Consider the following 16,647-nt stretch of genomic DNA (forward strand, 5'->3'; position numbering starts at 1 on the left):
TTCTAAAACTCTTTTCAGCAGTTGCATGTTTTTAAATCCCCAAAAGAAAAACCCCACAACATTGATGTTCTCTCAAAAAAAAAACCCACCAAAAAAACAATCCACCAACACACGTCAGGGTAGGCTGATGTATCCCTTTAAATTAATAGGATTTGTATGCTGTTGATTGCTTGAAAAAACAAAAGGGGGTGTTTTGGGACAGAGACAAGCAACCAAATTGAAGTGCCATTGAAGGACTGAAGTAACTTAATTTCAGTTGAACTATATTTGACCTGTCATGAACTGCAATCAAAATCTGAACTTAAATTTTTCAAAGCTCTATCATTGAATATATAGGAAGGAGTAAGCCAACCTAAGTTATTCTTTCTCTTTATTTCATAGAGTTCACTTAGCATGAAATTTTAATTTAAATGCAAATCATGTTTTTTCAATATTAATGTCAGATTCTGAAATGTTGCCAAAAATATGATCTGCAGGTAACTTGCAAGTGTTGCAACGTGATTCTGAATTTGAGAGCTCCTTTTATCCCTGCTGACTTATAAACAGAATTGTAAGTTGCAGGAGTTAAATTTCTAAAGATACTTTGGCACCTGAAGAGGAGCAATGGTTTGAAAAGTGTCTAATTGCCACAGGGGTAGTATACCTGATGCTTCTGAAAAATCTTTATTGAAAATGCTTGATTTGATTGATGGCATCTCTTAGGATTAGCTCCATAGTAGTATTATAGATAATTATGTATATGTACTTTCATACTTTTTTAATCTGTTAATTTTTATAGTCTTTGAAACTTAATTTTAGAAACATGAGCATATTTTTTTTTTTTACAACACTGTTGGGGTTCTGTGGCTTAATAAACCCATAAAGGTTTATACAGTGACTTGCAGCAGTTTCTTTTCAGAAACAATGTCCGGGGAATAATCTGTACCCCCTTGTCGCAGAAATGCCAAGGTAAAGCAGAGATGTGTCAAAAATAAGTGCTGCAGCTAAAACAATACATTTGCAAGCAAACTGAGTGACACTGATGCTGTGACAGTACTCTGTTGTAATGACAGTTGCTATTGTGCCTGCTGAATAACAGAGGTGATTGATGGATGATGGAGCAAAAGAATGGCAGCTTCTTACTGCAGGGTCTCAGCTGTAATTTCTTTTGCTTTTGTAGCAAATCTTTCATACATCTTTCTCTGACAGTGCCTTTATGTCCCATTGAGTACTGTGTATCATTTGTGTGACTTGGGAGAGTAGCAAAATACACATTTCTGAGGGTATGCCTATATAGCTAAATGCTGGTGTGGTTAACAGGGCGACACCTGCTTTGTGGCAATAATGATACAGGAACATGGCTGGGCTTACTGGTGTGGCAGGTGCAGGTGCAACAGAAGTCTGCCACAATGTTTCTCTGGATTTTTTTGTTAATTGTTTGGTTTTTCCTGCAGCAGATCCATGAAAGCTAGCGTGCACAGGTCAGCTGAGTTGTAGCTGTTGTCTCATTTAGCTCTATAGACATGTCTGCAGACAAACCTGTTGTGCTTAGTTTTTTTTTAATATCACACTGCAGTAAAAATACCATTGTTACATTACACTGTAGCAGCCTTGTGGTTCATTGGTGAATCGGTAAATGAGAATCGTTTGTTGTCATGCTTACTAGTGAGAAGAGCAAGAGTAATTGGTTAATGTAGTAAAAAAAAATAAAAAACACATTGTTTTTACAGGGCTAGTTAGACTTCGTTCAAGTCCGTTTCCTAAGCTGCAGGGGACAGAGTATGTACTTAATGTCACAGCTACTGATGATAACGCCTCTGGAGGGCCCCATTCTCTTACAAGTACTGCCCAGGTTGTTGTGAAGATTGATGATGTCAACAATAACAAACCTGTCTTTCAGAAGGTAAATTATAATGAGGCTCGGTCATTTGTATTAGACTGTGTGGTAAATGTTTAAGACTGTGTTGTCAGTGCGAGTGATGCAGCAGATGAGCTATTCAAGAAGTGGTCCACTTCCATCTGGCTTTGAGTCCTGATGCCGCTGTCTTCTTCATCTTTTCCATCCCTCTCCTAAGACTTACAGGATTTATTCTCCTCTTGTGGCAGAACAGTTCCTGTGAGCACTGCCTTTTCCCTGAATCACATCTCATCTCTGGCGTTTTAGAAGATGAGGTTGAGTGAATAACTTGTGGAGGTTCAGTGTAGTAGATGTGAGGAGGAATCGATAGGTATAGCTATCTATGCAGTGGACTTGTTCCACAGTATTCCAAAATAGCTCTCTAAATTGCACAGGCTTCTTTTGGTGGTTGTGTGTCTAGAACTGATGAAAGAAAGAATTAAAGTATTTTAGCTTAATTTGTAAAGTACTCTAAAAAATAAATGCTTAAATGTATTTTCAGAATGTTTATTCATATTAAAGACCTGTTATCTAAAAATTTCAAGTTTGAGGCTAATGGCTAAAGTGTTGACGGGCAATGTTGCACATTTTGAAAAGTCAGTGGCTATTCATGTCAGTCTTGGAAACTCTCAGTAGTCTGTCCTTGACAACGTTACTTTGCATAGAAATTGCTTTTTGACCAAAGCAATTGTGTGCTTTGGGCAAGTATATGTTCTCTTTTTTATAAGACTTTTACTAATACAAAAAAAGAAAATATTTACATTGGGAAGAAACTAACTTTTTCTCCAAGTATTTTCATTAGTTGGAGATGCTCAGTGGCCTCCTGTTTTGTGTTGCTTGTGTAACTGCAAAGTAGCAATTGCAGTATGTAAATTTAATTGTGGTACAGATAAAGCATTAACATCAGCACATGTGAATGAAAGTGTAGATAAATCTTTTTTAATTCTTTCCGCCCCCCTCTAGTATATCTTTAAATCAAATGGCATGGTGAGTCCTTGATTTTTTTTTTTTTTTTTTTTTTTTTTCTTTCTCCCGCTCTCAGTGTCAGTATTACCGGGAACATGCTTCTGTATTGGAAAACCAGCCTTCAGGGACAGTTGTACTGCAGGTTGAAGCTACTGATGCTGATGAAGGAGACAATGGTGTAGTGAAATATGGCTTGATGCACAGAGATGGTGCCCTACCAGCATTTAGTATTCATCCTGACACAGGTAAAGCAAATACCAGAACTGATACTGGCAGATAGAAACCACTTTGTTACACTGATGGAAAAAAAAGCTTAAACAAAATCAGGCTTCATGCTTTTTAATTTAGTTTTTTGATAGCAAACAAAATATAAACTGCATCAGCTGTATGAACAAATATTCCTTGAAACTAAAAGCTTCATACATGTCCAGTACTGAACTAGAACTGATGTTTTCCCTGAAATGTGGGAGCTCTGCTGTGTGAAATAACTTCTGTGTTTTTGTAACTGGATTTAAAAAAAACAAACATTTTATGTGCACATTGCCTTGCAACATTGCTAATGGCATATAAAATGATTTATCCAATTGACAGTAGTCTTACAAACAGCAAAGAGACTAAGCCTTGGAAGGCAAAACTAAATTCAGGCTGAAATTTTGGAGGATAAAAAGACATGAAACATGCCTTTACCCTGTACTTACTGCTCTTCACAATAAATATTTTTTATAAACTGCTTCTCTTAAAGTCAGTTTGGTAAATATCTCTGTTTTCTCAATTTAAGTCTAATTGTATGAAGTTTGCATCTGCCTGAGCAGTACAATTTAAGCTGTTGAAGTTGGTAAATCTTGTGATTGGATCTTTGAACCTGAAGTTCACGTTATTGGTATATTTAACCTATTGTATTGTATCTCAGTGTATTGACAGACAAATAAACATCTAAATGTAGAATATTGTCAAATGCATAGTAATTTGGCTCTCTGGTATTTGATTTATTTTCAGGAGTTCTGGCAACTCTTCAGATATTTGATCGAGAAAAACAGAGGGAATATCCCGTCACTGTGACAGCAACAGATCAGGCAGCGGAACCACTCATTGGAATGTGTCAGATAAATATTGTCATCTTGGACCAAAATGACAATGATCCCAGATTTGAAAACACCCACTATGAATGTAATTGAGAGTCATTTTTGGATGAATTTCGGTGCCCTGAGTGTGAGCTTACCTGATATATAAGATTTTTGGGGTTTGTCTTTTCTGGAAGTAGATGGTGTGACCAACTAGGTGATTGCAGCCAGAGATGCACTTACCGCTGTTAATTGCGGAATGTTATCCTGTGGAATGTGCAATGTAACAAGTTCAGTCTTGACTTGTAGGCTTTCCTGAGTGTCATTACAGGAAAATTCCTTGAAACAATAGCCATGTCAGTCTCTTTCCTTACCTGACTATTCCAAGAGCCTGTGGTACTACATAGAGATGGAAAAGTTGTAATAATGAGTGTGCAGCACTGAAAACTAATTGTATCCTTTGTTTTCTGATTAATAGATTTTTGTCATAAGTTATGATTGCATACTTTTCCCATTTGAATTTCATAATTCTTCATTGTTCATTGTTTTACCTTTCCTTCTTGATTCTTAAAAAAACCCTCCCTGTTTGTGGATAAACACCCAGAGGCATGTATAATATTTGTGAAAAAATGAAGACTGGTAATTCTATTAGTTATACTGTGCAAATCCTAGAAAGCAGTTTCTGACAATGTTGTCCTTTTTTCTGGTTTTATGCAATAAATTAAAATTCCATTTATGTATATTTCTATAATACAGAGCAGTTAGTCCCTTACCAAAATACAAGACATAAAAAAAAAAAAAAAAAAGTAGTACCTTATGAGAAATAATAATTCCAGGTTATGAATATGATAATATGAAGTTCAAATGTGATGCACAGCTCTGGAGTGACAGCAGCTCTTTAAAATATTCAGATTGATTTATGGCTGTTGTTCCAAGGAAGATCAAGTTACAGCTTCCATACATTATTACTTTAGTATTCATAGTTTCTTAGTAAGATGTTCATGGTCAATTTGACTGTAATTATCAGTATGAAATCCTTTCTTGACATTAGATTTCCTAAGAGAGGACACAAGAGTTGGGACCAGCTTTCTTCGTGTTGCAGCCCATGATGATGACTACAGCTCAAATGCTGCCATTACATATTTGATAGCAAATGAAGAACCAAACTTCTTACAAATTAATCCTACTACAGGATGGGTGTTTGTGAACCAACCCATATCTCAGGTATGATGCTTCCTGCCTTTTTAGGCTGGCGATCTCGGTATATCATAGGAGAGACTGAAGTCACGAGTTTGTGTTACTGCTTCACATTAAAGGATCAATATTGTGTCTAAGGCTTTTAGCTCACTGTGACTTGCTTCTAAGCAAGCCCCGCTTTCAGCTGGAAGGTAGCAGCTGACAGCACTGCCTCTGAGACTTGTTTTTCCTATTTCATTAGCTTTGGCATATGAATACCAAGGAATGGAGGGCTGAGACCATAAGCAGGTGAGCAAGAGTCCAGGTGTTAACAGGCAATGAATTAAACCACAAACCTGAATGTGAAAGAGTGTGAAATTTTTCTTCTCATACAGATCCCCAACTTGATACACATTAGTCATGGTGAACTAAGCATAGCTATCCCTTAGGAGGGTGAAGGCATAATGAACCAAACCAGTGCACGTAATTATCCCAAATTTACCAGTTTCAGGCATTTCTAAATACCTGCGTAAGCAGTTTGATGTTTTCAGTGTTGTAATTTGTGTTGAAACAAAAATATTGTTGTAGATGTCAATCTTTAAATACCTAATAGATATTTTTAATATTGAAATTTAAGTTCTGACACAAAACTTTGGTGAAGGTATATCTTTTTAATATATTATCTTTATTGAATCTTAAAACCCCTACAGACCTAATAACAAAAACTGTTGATAGGTAAGCTTAAGTACCCAGGGGCTCCGCAAAGTGTTTGGGTTTTCTTGCTTTTGTTATAAGCATGTGTGAAATTTGCTAAGGTTTATTGAGACAAATAGCAACATTTTCTGACAATCTTAACTAAAGCAAATAGCAGCATTTTCAGCAATGTTGCACCTACTTCATGTTCTGGACTGAGTATTCTGCAGTTTTGAATGTTCTTCTGTGCAGTTTTTAAGTGTGCCTTTAATTTTGTGTATTTATTTAATTGAGGGAGGGGGGGAAAGCTCATCTGAGCCCTGATCAAAACCCTTTGTAATGAAACCTTTTTAACTCTACAGACATCATCTATAATTCGAGAGATTATTGCTACAGATGGAGGCAATAGGAGCAGTAAAGTTGAACTTGCGGTAACTATTACCAGTGCAAAAAACCAGCCTCCACAGTGGGAAAGAGACAGCTATGAAGTTGTTATTCCAGAGAATACTACACGAGATGCATCAGTTTTGGTAAGATTGGGACAAACTGGTTTGTCTGCCTATAGCTTTAAAGCTAGAGGGTAGCTGAACATTGCTTATTTGCTTAAATACAGTGAGCTTTTATAAAAGTTTTGTGTATTGCAGGGACCGATGATGTGCTTTCAGTTTTCTTTCGGAAATGCTAATGGTAATCAGCATTTTGGCTCTAATTCATATGTGTGCAACCATTATTTGATTTCCTTCCCATTTGGATTACACTATAGGCGTTCCAATTTTCTGAATGCTTCTGTGTTACCTGAGGAGATTACTTGCCTTAAAGTAATTAAGAGTTGTTTGGTTTGATTGCTTGAAATGAGTAATCGAAACAGCTTTATGAAGTTACTCCAAAATACCTATTTTTAGGGTAGAAGCATGAGTAACCAAACATGTAATGACTGATAACCTTTGGTTGCAGCTGTATCCAGCCTGGAGATGTATCAGGCAGGGTTAAGATGTGGTATCAAGAAATACTTGTACTACTGTTTTCAGTTGAGAGCTGAAGATCTGCGAGACTTAATACACAAAAGCTTTTAGCCATGTTGCTGTGCTTACGGAAGTGTTCATTATGCAAACTTTTTGAACTGTGCAGACAATCAAAGCAACTTCTCCCCTTGGTGATCCCCGTGTGACTTACAACCTAGAAGAGGGACTTGTTCCGGAGACCAACATGCCAGTTCGTTTCTACCTGACTCCAAACAGACATGATGGTTCTGCTTCCATCCTGGTAGCTGAGCCACTAGATTATGAAACAACAAAGAGCTTTCTGCTGAGGGTTCGAGCACAGAATGTTGCTGCATTTCCTCTGGCAGCATTCACTACAGTCTACATTAATGTAACAGGTGCGTAAGCTCTTCAGCAGTGTTATAGTATAATCATAGTAGTTATTTTTTTCTTTAAAGTTTTATAGTTTTCTCTTTATGCACTCTTTTCTGATGTTTTAGATGTCAATGACAATGTCCCATTCTTCACTTCATCTATTTATGAAGCCTGGGTAACAGAGGGAGCTGGTGTTGGGACATTTGTCATTCAGGTGTCTGCCACCGACCTTGACCTTGGTCAGAATGGTGAGGTAAGCAAGTGGGGACCTACATCTTCCATGATGAAAGGTATGGAACAACTTCTGTGTGAACAATGGCTAAGTAGACTAGAATTCTTCAACCAAAGAAAGGGATCACTAATAGGGAAACATGAGATCAAATAAAGTAGTTAATTACGTTTCTGTCTTGCCATATGAAAAATCCAGCTAAAACTAGTAGGTGAGAGATAGAAAACAGAAGAAATATTTATACAGTCTGTGGTTCAGGTGAAAAATGTGCTATAAAATGCTGTGGTTTGGAAAGGTCTACATAGACCTAAAATATGATTGGATAAATTAATGGAAGGAAAGATGTGTTAAAAGCTTTTGTGAGTTGTAAATCATTGGGGGTACTGAAAACTGAGCCCTTACAAAATATGTCAAGTTAACATCAAAAGTAGATGTATTTGTTACTGATTTTAGAAATCAAAAGTAGCTATATCCTTAGAACAAGAGTGCAAGCTGAAGTCAAGTGCACAAAAACCTACATATAATAGAGACTAGAACATGGTCTATGATACTGAGCAAGTTCAAATTCAGCTCTCCTGGGGTTATTATATTAGTACCCGGGTTCTTTAGCTGAGTTTGAGTGCTGTTGCACAAGCACTGTACAAACGTGAAGTAGTGAACTCAGGGACTGATTAAACAAGACAAATTTATTTCCTTTACAGATCAGCAGCCAACATGCAAGGAAGTTAATTGACTTTAAACTATATTGCTCAAGCTGGCAGTTGTACCCAGCTTTCTTGGCCCTGATCAAGTTCTCAAATACAAGACTGTTCCTCCTCTCTAAGTATTTAGTTGTGAACAAAAGGAAAGTGTAGGTTAATAACTTCTTTTTAATCCTTTAGATAACTTACTCCCTGTTACATGACAGTGGCAGAGACTACACATGTTTTCACTTGGACTCACAGACAGGCTCAATATACACTGCCTCAGTGTTTGATAGAGAGAAGAAGAGGTCCTATCTTCTCGAAGTCAAGTCAGTAGATGGCTCTGAATCAGCTCGACCTGGAAAACATGGGAAGCCAAACTCAGGTAAGAGACACGTCTGTGGCAAGCATGATTTTACCTGGATTGGTCTCTGAAAATAAAAGCTCTGAAGTGCAAGGTTAAATGTTAATTACCTTTTTTTCAAGTGCACTTGTGAAAGAGTGCCTGTTGTTTTGGCTTTGTTTTTTTTCCCCTACTGTTTCTGTGTGCAACAGTTGTGGCAGGTCTGGAAGAGATATTTCATGTGATGACCAGGTAAGTTTTTTGTTCTGACATTAAAGGAAAACTATGGCTTCACAGTTAGTTTGGTGAGTATTTCCTAGCTAGCAAGGATGCACCCAGTATCTGTAGGATGCAGACCTTTGGGTAATAAAGTGTTTCTCAGAGCACTGAATATGGTACTATATTCAGTCAAAAGTAATTATGAAGTATGAAGCAGGAAAGTTCAAGATAGAAAAATCCCATTCTCAATTGACGACTGTTCTTCAACAAAGACTTAAAATTTGGCTTTTGTAGCTCCAGGACAAAAAGTTATGACTGAAAGCTATACAATTGCCATATTAGGCATCAATTATTCACACATTATCTGTTTAAACAAGTTGGATGTGACACTGATTTGATGTCCAAGTGCTTTTGAGTAATGTTGGTATATGTATTGTCCACAACCCTAAGGGTTTGTTTCTATATTGTCTGCATATTCGTCTTCATTTAATGTGCAGCTAGACAGTTTAAGGAATTGTAGCTGACAGAAGTGGCACAGCTGAGTATTTTAATGTCTTGTTTCTTGTCTCTCTAGACACAGCCTACGTGCGTGTTTTTATCAGCGATGTGAATGATAACAAGCCTGTCTTCACTCAGAGTGTCTATGAAGTTAATGTGGATGAAGACCAGGATGTGGGCTCAAGTATCATTACAGTCAGTGCTAATGATGAAGATGAAGGTAAAGCATTGGAATTCCCCATAGCTGTGTCTAAAATATTAATGAGTTAATTTCAGCACAGCAAGACATATTTAGTGGTGTTAGAGAGGTGGATGTCTTTTTGTCTTCAGATTTTAAAACTTTAAGTGAACTGATTGGGCATGAATATTAGTTCATAATGGAGCTGTGAGGCATAAGTCAACTCTTATTTCGGGAGGCAATGCATTAATGTGGGTTGATAGGGAATAATTTCTGTGCCAGCAAATACAAATTTATTATAGATCATACCATTTTCTTACAAATGGGGACCAATAAAAATGTCCTCATTGACTAGAATGAATCAGACTTTATTTCAGTGAGGTTCATTTGCTCTTTCTGTGGACAGTATAGTTGTATTGTTGGTTTTTGGTTTGTTGGTGGGGTTTTTTTTTTTGGTACACATTCTCATATTTGAATCTAGACTTCTTAAATGCATATGTTGAGTCTTAGCTATATTGTTTTATCTACAAATCAGTCAGGAATTCAGCTGTAATTTGTAAGTCATGTAAAAATAAGTACATAACCAGTGCTTATAAATGAGAGAGGGAATGGTACAGGCTTCTGTCTTTTGGCCATGGTGCACTACTAATTTGGCTTTGCTGCATGGCAAAACCACACATATTTTGTTGCACAAGCCCCAAAGGACTGTTCTGCCATTATGGCTGTGAAGCGCAAGTACATCCTGACTGTGTTTAATTCCCCCCTGGCTCAAGGAGGTTGAGGCAAATGTGGCCAAGTTGTACTGAAGAAGGATTTACCTACTTAAGGAAATCTTAGTTTGTTATTTAGGCTGTGTGTAAATCTACTCTCTAGTGTTGGATCAGAGGCCCTGATGTGATGGATGTATGACACTTCATTTCTGTCCTCTTAATAAAGTAAATGATTAAAGATGTAGCTATGAAAGAAGGAAAGAGGAGAAGAATGGTATGTGAAGGTAGAGCTTGCAGAAAGGCTAGAAGTCTTTACTTGATCTAAAACCATTGGGGAATTGGTATTACCTCTAAAATTGTGAGAAGTTCTGTTAGGACTGTCACCTCTGGCTTAATACATAATTATCCTGTTTGTTGGTAAAGTCTGTGCATAAATTAATATGAGTGCGAAGTTGTTCTATGATATGAGGTGTTTTATGATAACTCATTCTTACACGCTGCATGTTAGCAAATAAGAATGTTTCTTTGGTCCCATAGCCTTGGCCAGTCATATTGATCCTTCAGAGAATTCAAGTTATCATAAGTAAAAGCAGAATTAATACTTAATTGCAAAGACACATTTTATAATAAGACACAGATTACAATTGGACGTACCAGAATTCAATACGCTGGTAAGTAATCTGGCATAGCTGCATGTTTTAAAAGACCACAAAACTGTTAATACCAAAAATCAGTTATCATAAGATTTGTACTTCCTCTTAACATTCCATGTTTCAATCTACTTCAAGAAATGTGTGTCTTTTGATGTTAATTGACAGGAACAAATGCTAAATTACGGTATCAGATCACAGCTGGAAACACAGGAGGAGTACTTGATGTAGAACCAGAAACAGGAGCCATTTTTATTGCTCAACCACTGGATTATGAAGAAACAAAAATGTATGAGATTCACTTGTTGGCCTCTGATGGGAAATGGGAAGATTATGCAGTTATCGTCATCAATGTCTTGAATAAAAATGATGAGACTCCAGTTTTCTCTATCAATGAATACTATGGAAGTATAATGGAGGAACTGGATGGGTTACCAGTCTTTGTACTTCAGGTAGTATATGCAGTTTCAGAGATCATATTTCAGTAAAAAAGCACAGATTACTCTGGTAAAATTATGTTAACAATAATCCAGCACAGATATATTAATGAAATTTAGTTTTACTGAGGTTTTTTTTGTCAGTGGAAGAAGAGAAATGGACTTTTGTGGAAAAATAATTACAAAGATAGTAAGTAGGAGAAGCAGGATTGATCATTTGTGATCCTAAAATGCAAATAATTACATTTTAAAATAGCTATCAGAATAGCATGTTTAAATTACCTCTACAAGTACGACAATATTATTTTAGTATTAGAATATCTACATTGTTATTGTAGTGCAAAGCATATTTACTTACTCTGAATTGTCCCTCAGCTGCCTCTCATTTGCCATTTATTTGCCCTGCACATATTAATTGCGTGTGATATTCTTTTGCTTGGACTCCTTTAGACTGTAGCAGCACATAGGGTATAATGCAATCATTGCATATTTTGTAATTTCTATGTCTTTTTTTTCAAAACTTCTGTAGGTCATGGCAAATGATCCTGATAGTAATGTGGATGAAGGAGATTTGAGATACTCATTGCATGGGCATGGTGCAACAGATATTTTCACAATAGACGAGAAAACGGGCAGCATTTACTCTCACAAGATGCTGGATCGGGAAGAGAGAGCACTGTGGAGATTTGTTGTATTGGCTACCGATGAAGGTGGAACAGGACTTACAGGATTTGCTGATGTAATTATTAATGTGTGGGATGTAAATGACAATGCACCCATGTTCACATGCATGCCTGATGATTGCAACGGGAATGTCTTTGAAAATTCTCCTGCAGACACATTAGTCATGGAAATGGGTGCAGTTGATCGGGATGATCCAAATGTAGGTCTTAATGCTGTCCTGACTTACAGGATAACAGAGAATGTAAAAAATGAGTTTGGTACCGACATGTTCAATATCGATGCCAATACTGGTACAATCCATGTAGCGGGGGGAATGCTAGACAGAGAAAGGACTGAAAATTACTTTCTTACTGTTGAAGCAAGGGATGGGGGAGGGCTAACGGGAACTGGCACTGCCACTATCTGGATTGCAGATGTCAATGATCAAGTACCTAAATTCACAAAAAAGATGTGGCAGGCAGTAATTCCTGAAAACAGTGCCATCGACTCAGAAGTTCTGCAAGTGTGTGCTACAGATGCAGATGTTGGGGAAAATGCTGACTTAATATTCAGTATCATCGGTGGAGACCCAGACCAGAAGTTTTATATAGAGAGTGACAAAGAATGGCAATGTGCCACCATTCGACTGAAAAAAGAATTGGATTTTGAGAATGCACATGAAAGGCAGTTTAATCTTACTATTACAGTAGAAGATCTTGATTTTTCTAGTATTGCAGTATGCCTGATTGAAGTTGAAGACTCTAATGATCATAGCCCAGTTTTCCTTTCTCAGTTTATTGAGACAAGCCCTGTCTTTGAAAACATGCCTGTAGGTGCTACAGTAGCCACAGTGAGAGCTACAGACAAGGATTCTGGTTTGAATGGGAACATTATATATTCTATAAAGTCAGATTCGGATCCTATCAGACAGTTTGCAGTTGACCAATATGGTCATGTCGTTGTGGCAAATACACTAGATCGTGAAGCCATTCAAAAATACAGTTTAATTGTACAAGCTTCAGATCAAGGGACACCTGCCCACACTGGAAGCATTACAGTTTTGATTAACTTGCTTGATGTTAATGACAATGGACCAAGGTTTGAGGCACCATACACGCCTGTAGTTTGGGAAAACATGCTGAGGCCTGGAATTGTGTATATGAACCATACATCAAAGCTGCTTCATGCATTTGATCCGGACAGTGAGGAAAATGGGCCACCTTTCACATTTTCATTGCCACCAGATTATCAGAATTCTTTGGATTTTTCTCTTACTGACAACAGAAATAACACAGCAACTGTAACTGCTTTGAGGTCCTTTGACAGAGAAAAGCAGAAGGTGTTTCATCTGCCAATAGTTATAACAGATAGTGGGATTCCAGCTATGAGCTCTACAAACACCCTAACTATAACAATTGGTGATGAAAATGACAACTGCCATGAATCTGGCCATAAGGAGGTCTATGTGTACAGTTACAAAGGTAAGTACTATCTGGATATTATATCAGATCCATGAATATAGCACAGTTTTACACATGATTTTGCTCTTGCGGTTCTTAATTAATTTTTTTAATAGTTTACGTATTTCAAACCTGAAACTACAATTCTATAAACTACTAAATGATGTGAATGAGTAAAGTATATTTGCAAAGCTCAGACCCTAGTGTGTAAAAGATCACCTACCAAAAAACTGTTAGCTGCAAACAAGTATATAATGCACTTACAGAAAAAGCAGTATTTTCATAAAGTGATAAAAACTGTTTTCCGTCCACTAGTTTTTCACTCGCACAGAGGAAAGGGGTTTTGTGTGTGCATGATGCATGATATGGAAAGTATCTGATGCTGAGAGATCTGATGGGAATGGCAGAACTGAAGCAGGGAGAAACAGAGGTTCATAGATGAGCCCTACCCAGTAACTGTAGATCAGTCCCACCTCTGCTGTGACAGCCACTGTGTGGCAGAACAGGGCAGAAATCTTGAACAGGGAGGTTTTCTGCTGGCAAGAAGGGGTCTAAGAAAAAGCTGTGTCAGTGCTTTTTTAGGAAAAGAATATAATGTTTGGGGTGCAGTAAATGACTGCTTTCTAGAACATGTAGTCTTTGAACTGGGAGAAAAAAAAAGATGCTGTTCTAGAAGTGTTCTTGAGTGATGTGCAGTACATACTTCAAGAAGTACTATCAGGAGAGCTGCTCTGTGATAGCAGCCACAGTACTATGAGGTTTGATGTTATAGTGGGAGAGAGCAGAGCAAATGCATCCGTTACATGAATGTTGTATGTTTTCTCATCAGAGTGGTTTAGCAGAGGATGAGTAGTTTAATAATATTTTCTAAAGCTTGTCTTGGATTTCTGTTACTGTGTTTTTCCTGAAATTACCTGTAAAACTTGACCTTAAACTAGTCCTGGTGGCCCTTGTTAAGCATGGCTTATTATGCCTTTCCCCAGATATTCCATTCTTGGGGAATTCCATAGACTTGGCTGTATCTAAGTTATCATTGCAATAGTAGAATTTCTGATAAATATTAGACATGTTAATCTGTGGGAGGTATTTTGCAGTGAGTTATTTTTGTGGAATTCAGTATACCTAAGCTAGAAAAAGATGTGACCAGATCCTACCATAGAAATGAGAGAATGAACTTTCTCGGGTGGATTGGCTCCAGATATGAATCTTAAAAATTTCCCATGTTGCTGGATCTTGGCTGTGACGTTCAAAGGTCTCCTTCCTTGGAGTTGCTCCTTTTGCTATTTAGAACAGTTGCTTGGGTGTTCCACTTCTGTGACAGCCCACAGGGGTTTGAAAAAAGGGCCAAGAACTGGCACAGCTTTGTGGCTTCTTGCCCATTTCCTTTTCTTAGTCATGTCCTTATCTCCCAGCTGCATCCCACAAGATGCTCTCCTTCTTTCACTGGATTCCATTTGTGTGCTGTTTGAAATAATAAGAGTAGCAGTGAAACATACGGGGATTAATTCCTGACGTGGTGACTTTTTTTTTTTTTTTTTTGGTCTGGTAAATTATATAGAGTTCTATTTATGTATCATTCTGTAATTGTATTGTGTTATTTTCAGCTTTACTTCTTTCTTGTGACATCCATAGTGTACTCACATTTTCAGAACTGGCAGAAATCGTATGACAAGCTATATATTATTTTAAGGATCCTGGATCATAACCATCACCAAATTGAGCAGGAATCTGAAAATAACAGATGTAGTAATGAATGCAGCAGAATATAAAGTGCACTGAAAAGCAAAAATTAAATGCAGATTTATTATAATTTATCTCAACAGGAAAATGGTCAACAACAGTGCTTGGGGAAGTGTTTGCACCAGATCAAGATGACTGGGACAATAAAACATTTCTCATTGAAGGAAAACTGCTCAAGTGAGGATTGTATTTGTGTCAAAATGAGTGATATTTATGCTTCTGTAATTATTTTACTCACCATGTATTTCTCTGTGTTCAGGTTTTGCATAAAGCCAAAGTCATTGAGTGTACTAAGGAGTGTACCTTCTGAATGCTCTTTTTCTTTTTTACTTGGGTAGCTAGGTATTAAGAAATTAATGCATTAAATTTTTTTTTTCCAAGAAATTGCAGGATCACACCATAATGCTGATTTTTTAGTCGGATGTCATCACTGTTTTATTTAAAAATGTACATTCTGTAAGATGCAATTTAAAAATAGAGTTTTTAATACTTGCTCTCAAATGTTAGAGTTGATGGAATACAAATCCCAAATTTAAAAGGGCAGAGTGGAATCATTTCATCTAAAGTGGAAGGGAATTTGGTGATCTCCTTTGATGGCTAAATTTACAATTGCATGCGAAAACCATGACTCAGATTAGTGGAGTATCTTCTGTTAACTGAAATGTTGAATTGGATCCTTAATGCCTACTTATACATTATTTGTTCATATCGTAAAGTTGAGATGGCATATAGCATAATTGTATGCTCTTTGAAATGCAGAAAATGGGTTTGAAAATTATTTTTTTTTTTGTTTCTGCTGTGAATAAGAATTCAAAAGCTTTAGGTAGCCGCAAATTAGACTGACTTTCTGTCCATCAGCAGCCCCTGGACCTATTCCCATATTAAGAGGTTACTGTTCCATAATAGTGGTCATGGAATATTTCCACAATTACTGATTATTGTCCCTGTGAGATGGCAAATTAAGATGATATCAGAGATTTCATCCAGTCCTTATCGTGTTCCAGATGGGTAGATGAGCATCTGTAACGACTTTGTGTAGTTTTATCACTTTTTTAGTACTTATCTCATAGACCTGCCCGTGATGACAATGTTGAACTCCGTGGTTCAACTACACGCTGCTTTTACTCAACTTCGGGAAAGTGTGGGGATTTGGGAGTGGCAGAAACATCTTTGTATAAGCTCTGCAGATAGTAATTACTGAATTAAGATGTTTCTGGTGCTTTTCTGAGGCTGTTTACTAATTTGTGTAAGTTTTGAACCTATAACCTTCATAGTAACATTTAAGGCCTCCTGAATTACGTTAATGAATAAAGTGCTCAATTTTAATTTATTAAGGTTTCTAATTGAAGATTTATGTCTAGGTCTTTCAGATTAAATCAGAATACTGGTTCTTTGATGATGGTGGATAACACTTCCCAAGGAATATACAACTTGAAAGTTAGAGTTTCTGATGGAGTTTGTCCTGATGTTATATCTACAGTACGAATCCATGTCAAAGAGCTGGAAAATGAAGCCATAAAAAACTCAGCCACTGTGCGTCTTTCAGGTTAGTTTCATTTGCTGGTGATAGTTTATCTATATAGCTGCCTCTATAACTGAATAATTATGTGATGTAGGTATCATTATATCAATACTTGATTTATCACGGTAGGGCACTTTCCTGTATGTTTCCATATTGTAAAATAAGAAATAAATTGAGAAATTAACCTA

The 16,647-nt window shown here is 37.0% G+C and overlaps 1 protein-coding gene across 6 annotated transcripts in view; it reads left to right on the forward strand.

Moving 5' to 3' along the window:
- Nucleotides 1-16,647, forward strand: part of LOC119157655 (neural-cadherin-like) — a 68,393-nt gene that overhangs the window by 26,690 nt on the left and 25,056 nt on the right. For all 6 annotated transcript variants that reach the window (XR_005107623.1, XR_005107622.1, XM_037408729.1 and 3 more), the window contains exons 8-20: nucleotides 1,710-1,882; nucleotides 2,919-3,087; nucleotides 3,839-4,009; nucleotides 4,955-5,127; nucleotides 6,135-6,302; nucleotides 6,901-7,150; nucleotides 7,253-7,380; nucleotides 8,238-8,424; nucleotides 9,176-9,319; nucleotides 10,806-11,089; nucleotides 11,604-13,218; nucleotides 15,021-15,114; nucleotides 16,299-16,483. Coding sequence is in view for 4 of the 6 variants with exons in the window: in XM_037408729.1 (XP_037264626.1) it covers nucleotides 1,710-1,882; nucleotides 2,919-3,087; nucleotides 3,839-4,009; nucleotides 4,955-5,127; nucleotides 6,135-6,302; nucleotides 6,901-7,150; nucleotides 7,253-7,380; nucleotides 8,238-8,424; nucleotides 9,176-9,319; nucleotides 10,806-11,089; nucleotides 11,604-13,218; nucleotides 15,021-15,114; nucleotides 16,299-16,483 (3,741 nt within the window). In the remaining 2 variants the exon portion in view is untranslated. The remainder of the gene's footprint in view (nucleotides 1-1,709; nucleotides 1,883-2,918; nucleotides 3,088-3,838; nucleotides 4,010-4,954; nucleotides 5,128-6,134; nucleotides 6,303-6,900; nucleotides 7,151-7,252; nucleotides 7,381-8,237; nucleotides 8,425-9,175; nucleotides 9,320-10,805; nucleotides 11,090-11,603; nucleotides 13,219-15,020; nucleotides 15,115-16,298; nucleotides 16,484-16,647) is intronic.

The sequence above is a fragment of the Falco rusticolus genome, chromosome 15 (assembly GCF_015220075.1).
Source record: "Falco rusticolus isolate bFalRus1 chromosome 15, bFalRus1.pri, whole genome shotgun sequence".
Taxonomy (NCBI): domain Eukaryota; kingdom Metazoa; phylum Chordata; class Aves; order Falconiformes; family Falconidae; genus Falco; species Falco rusticolus.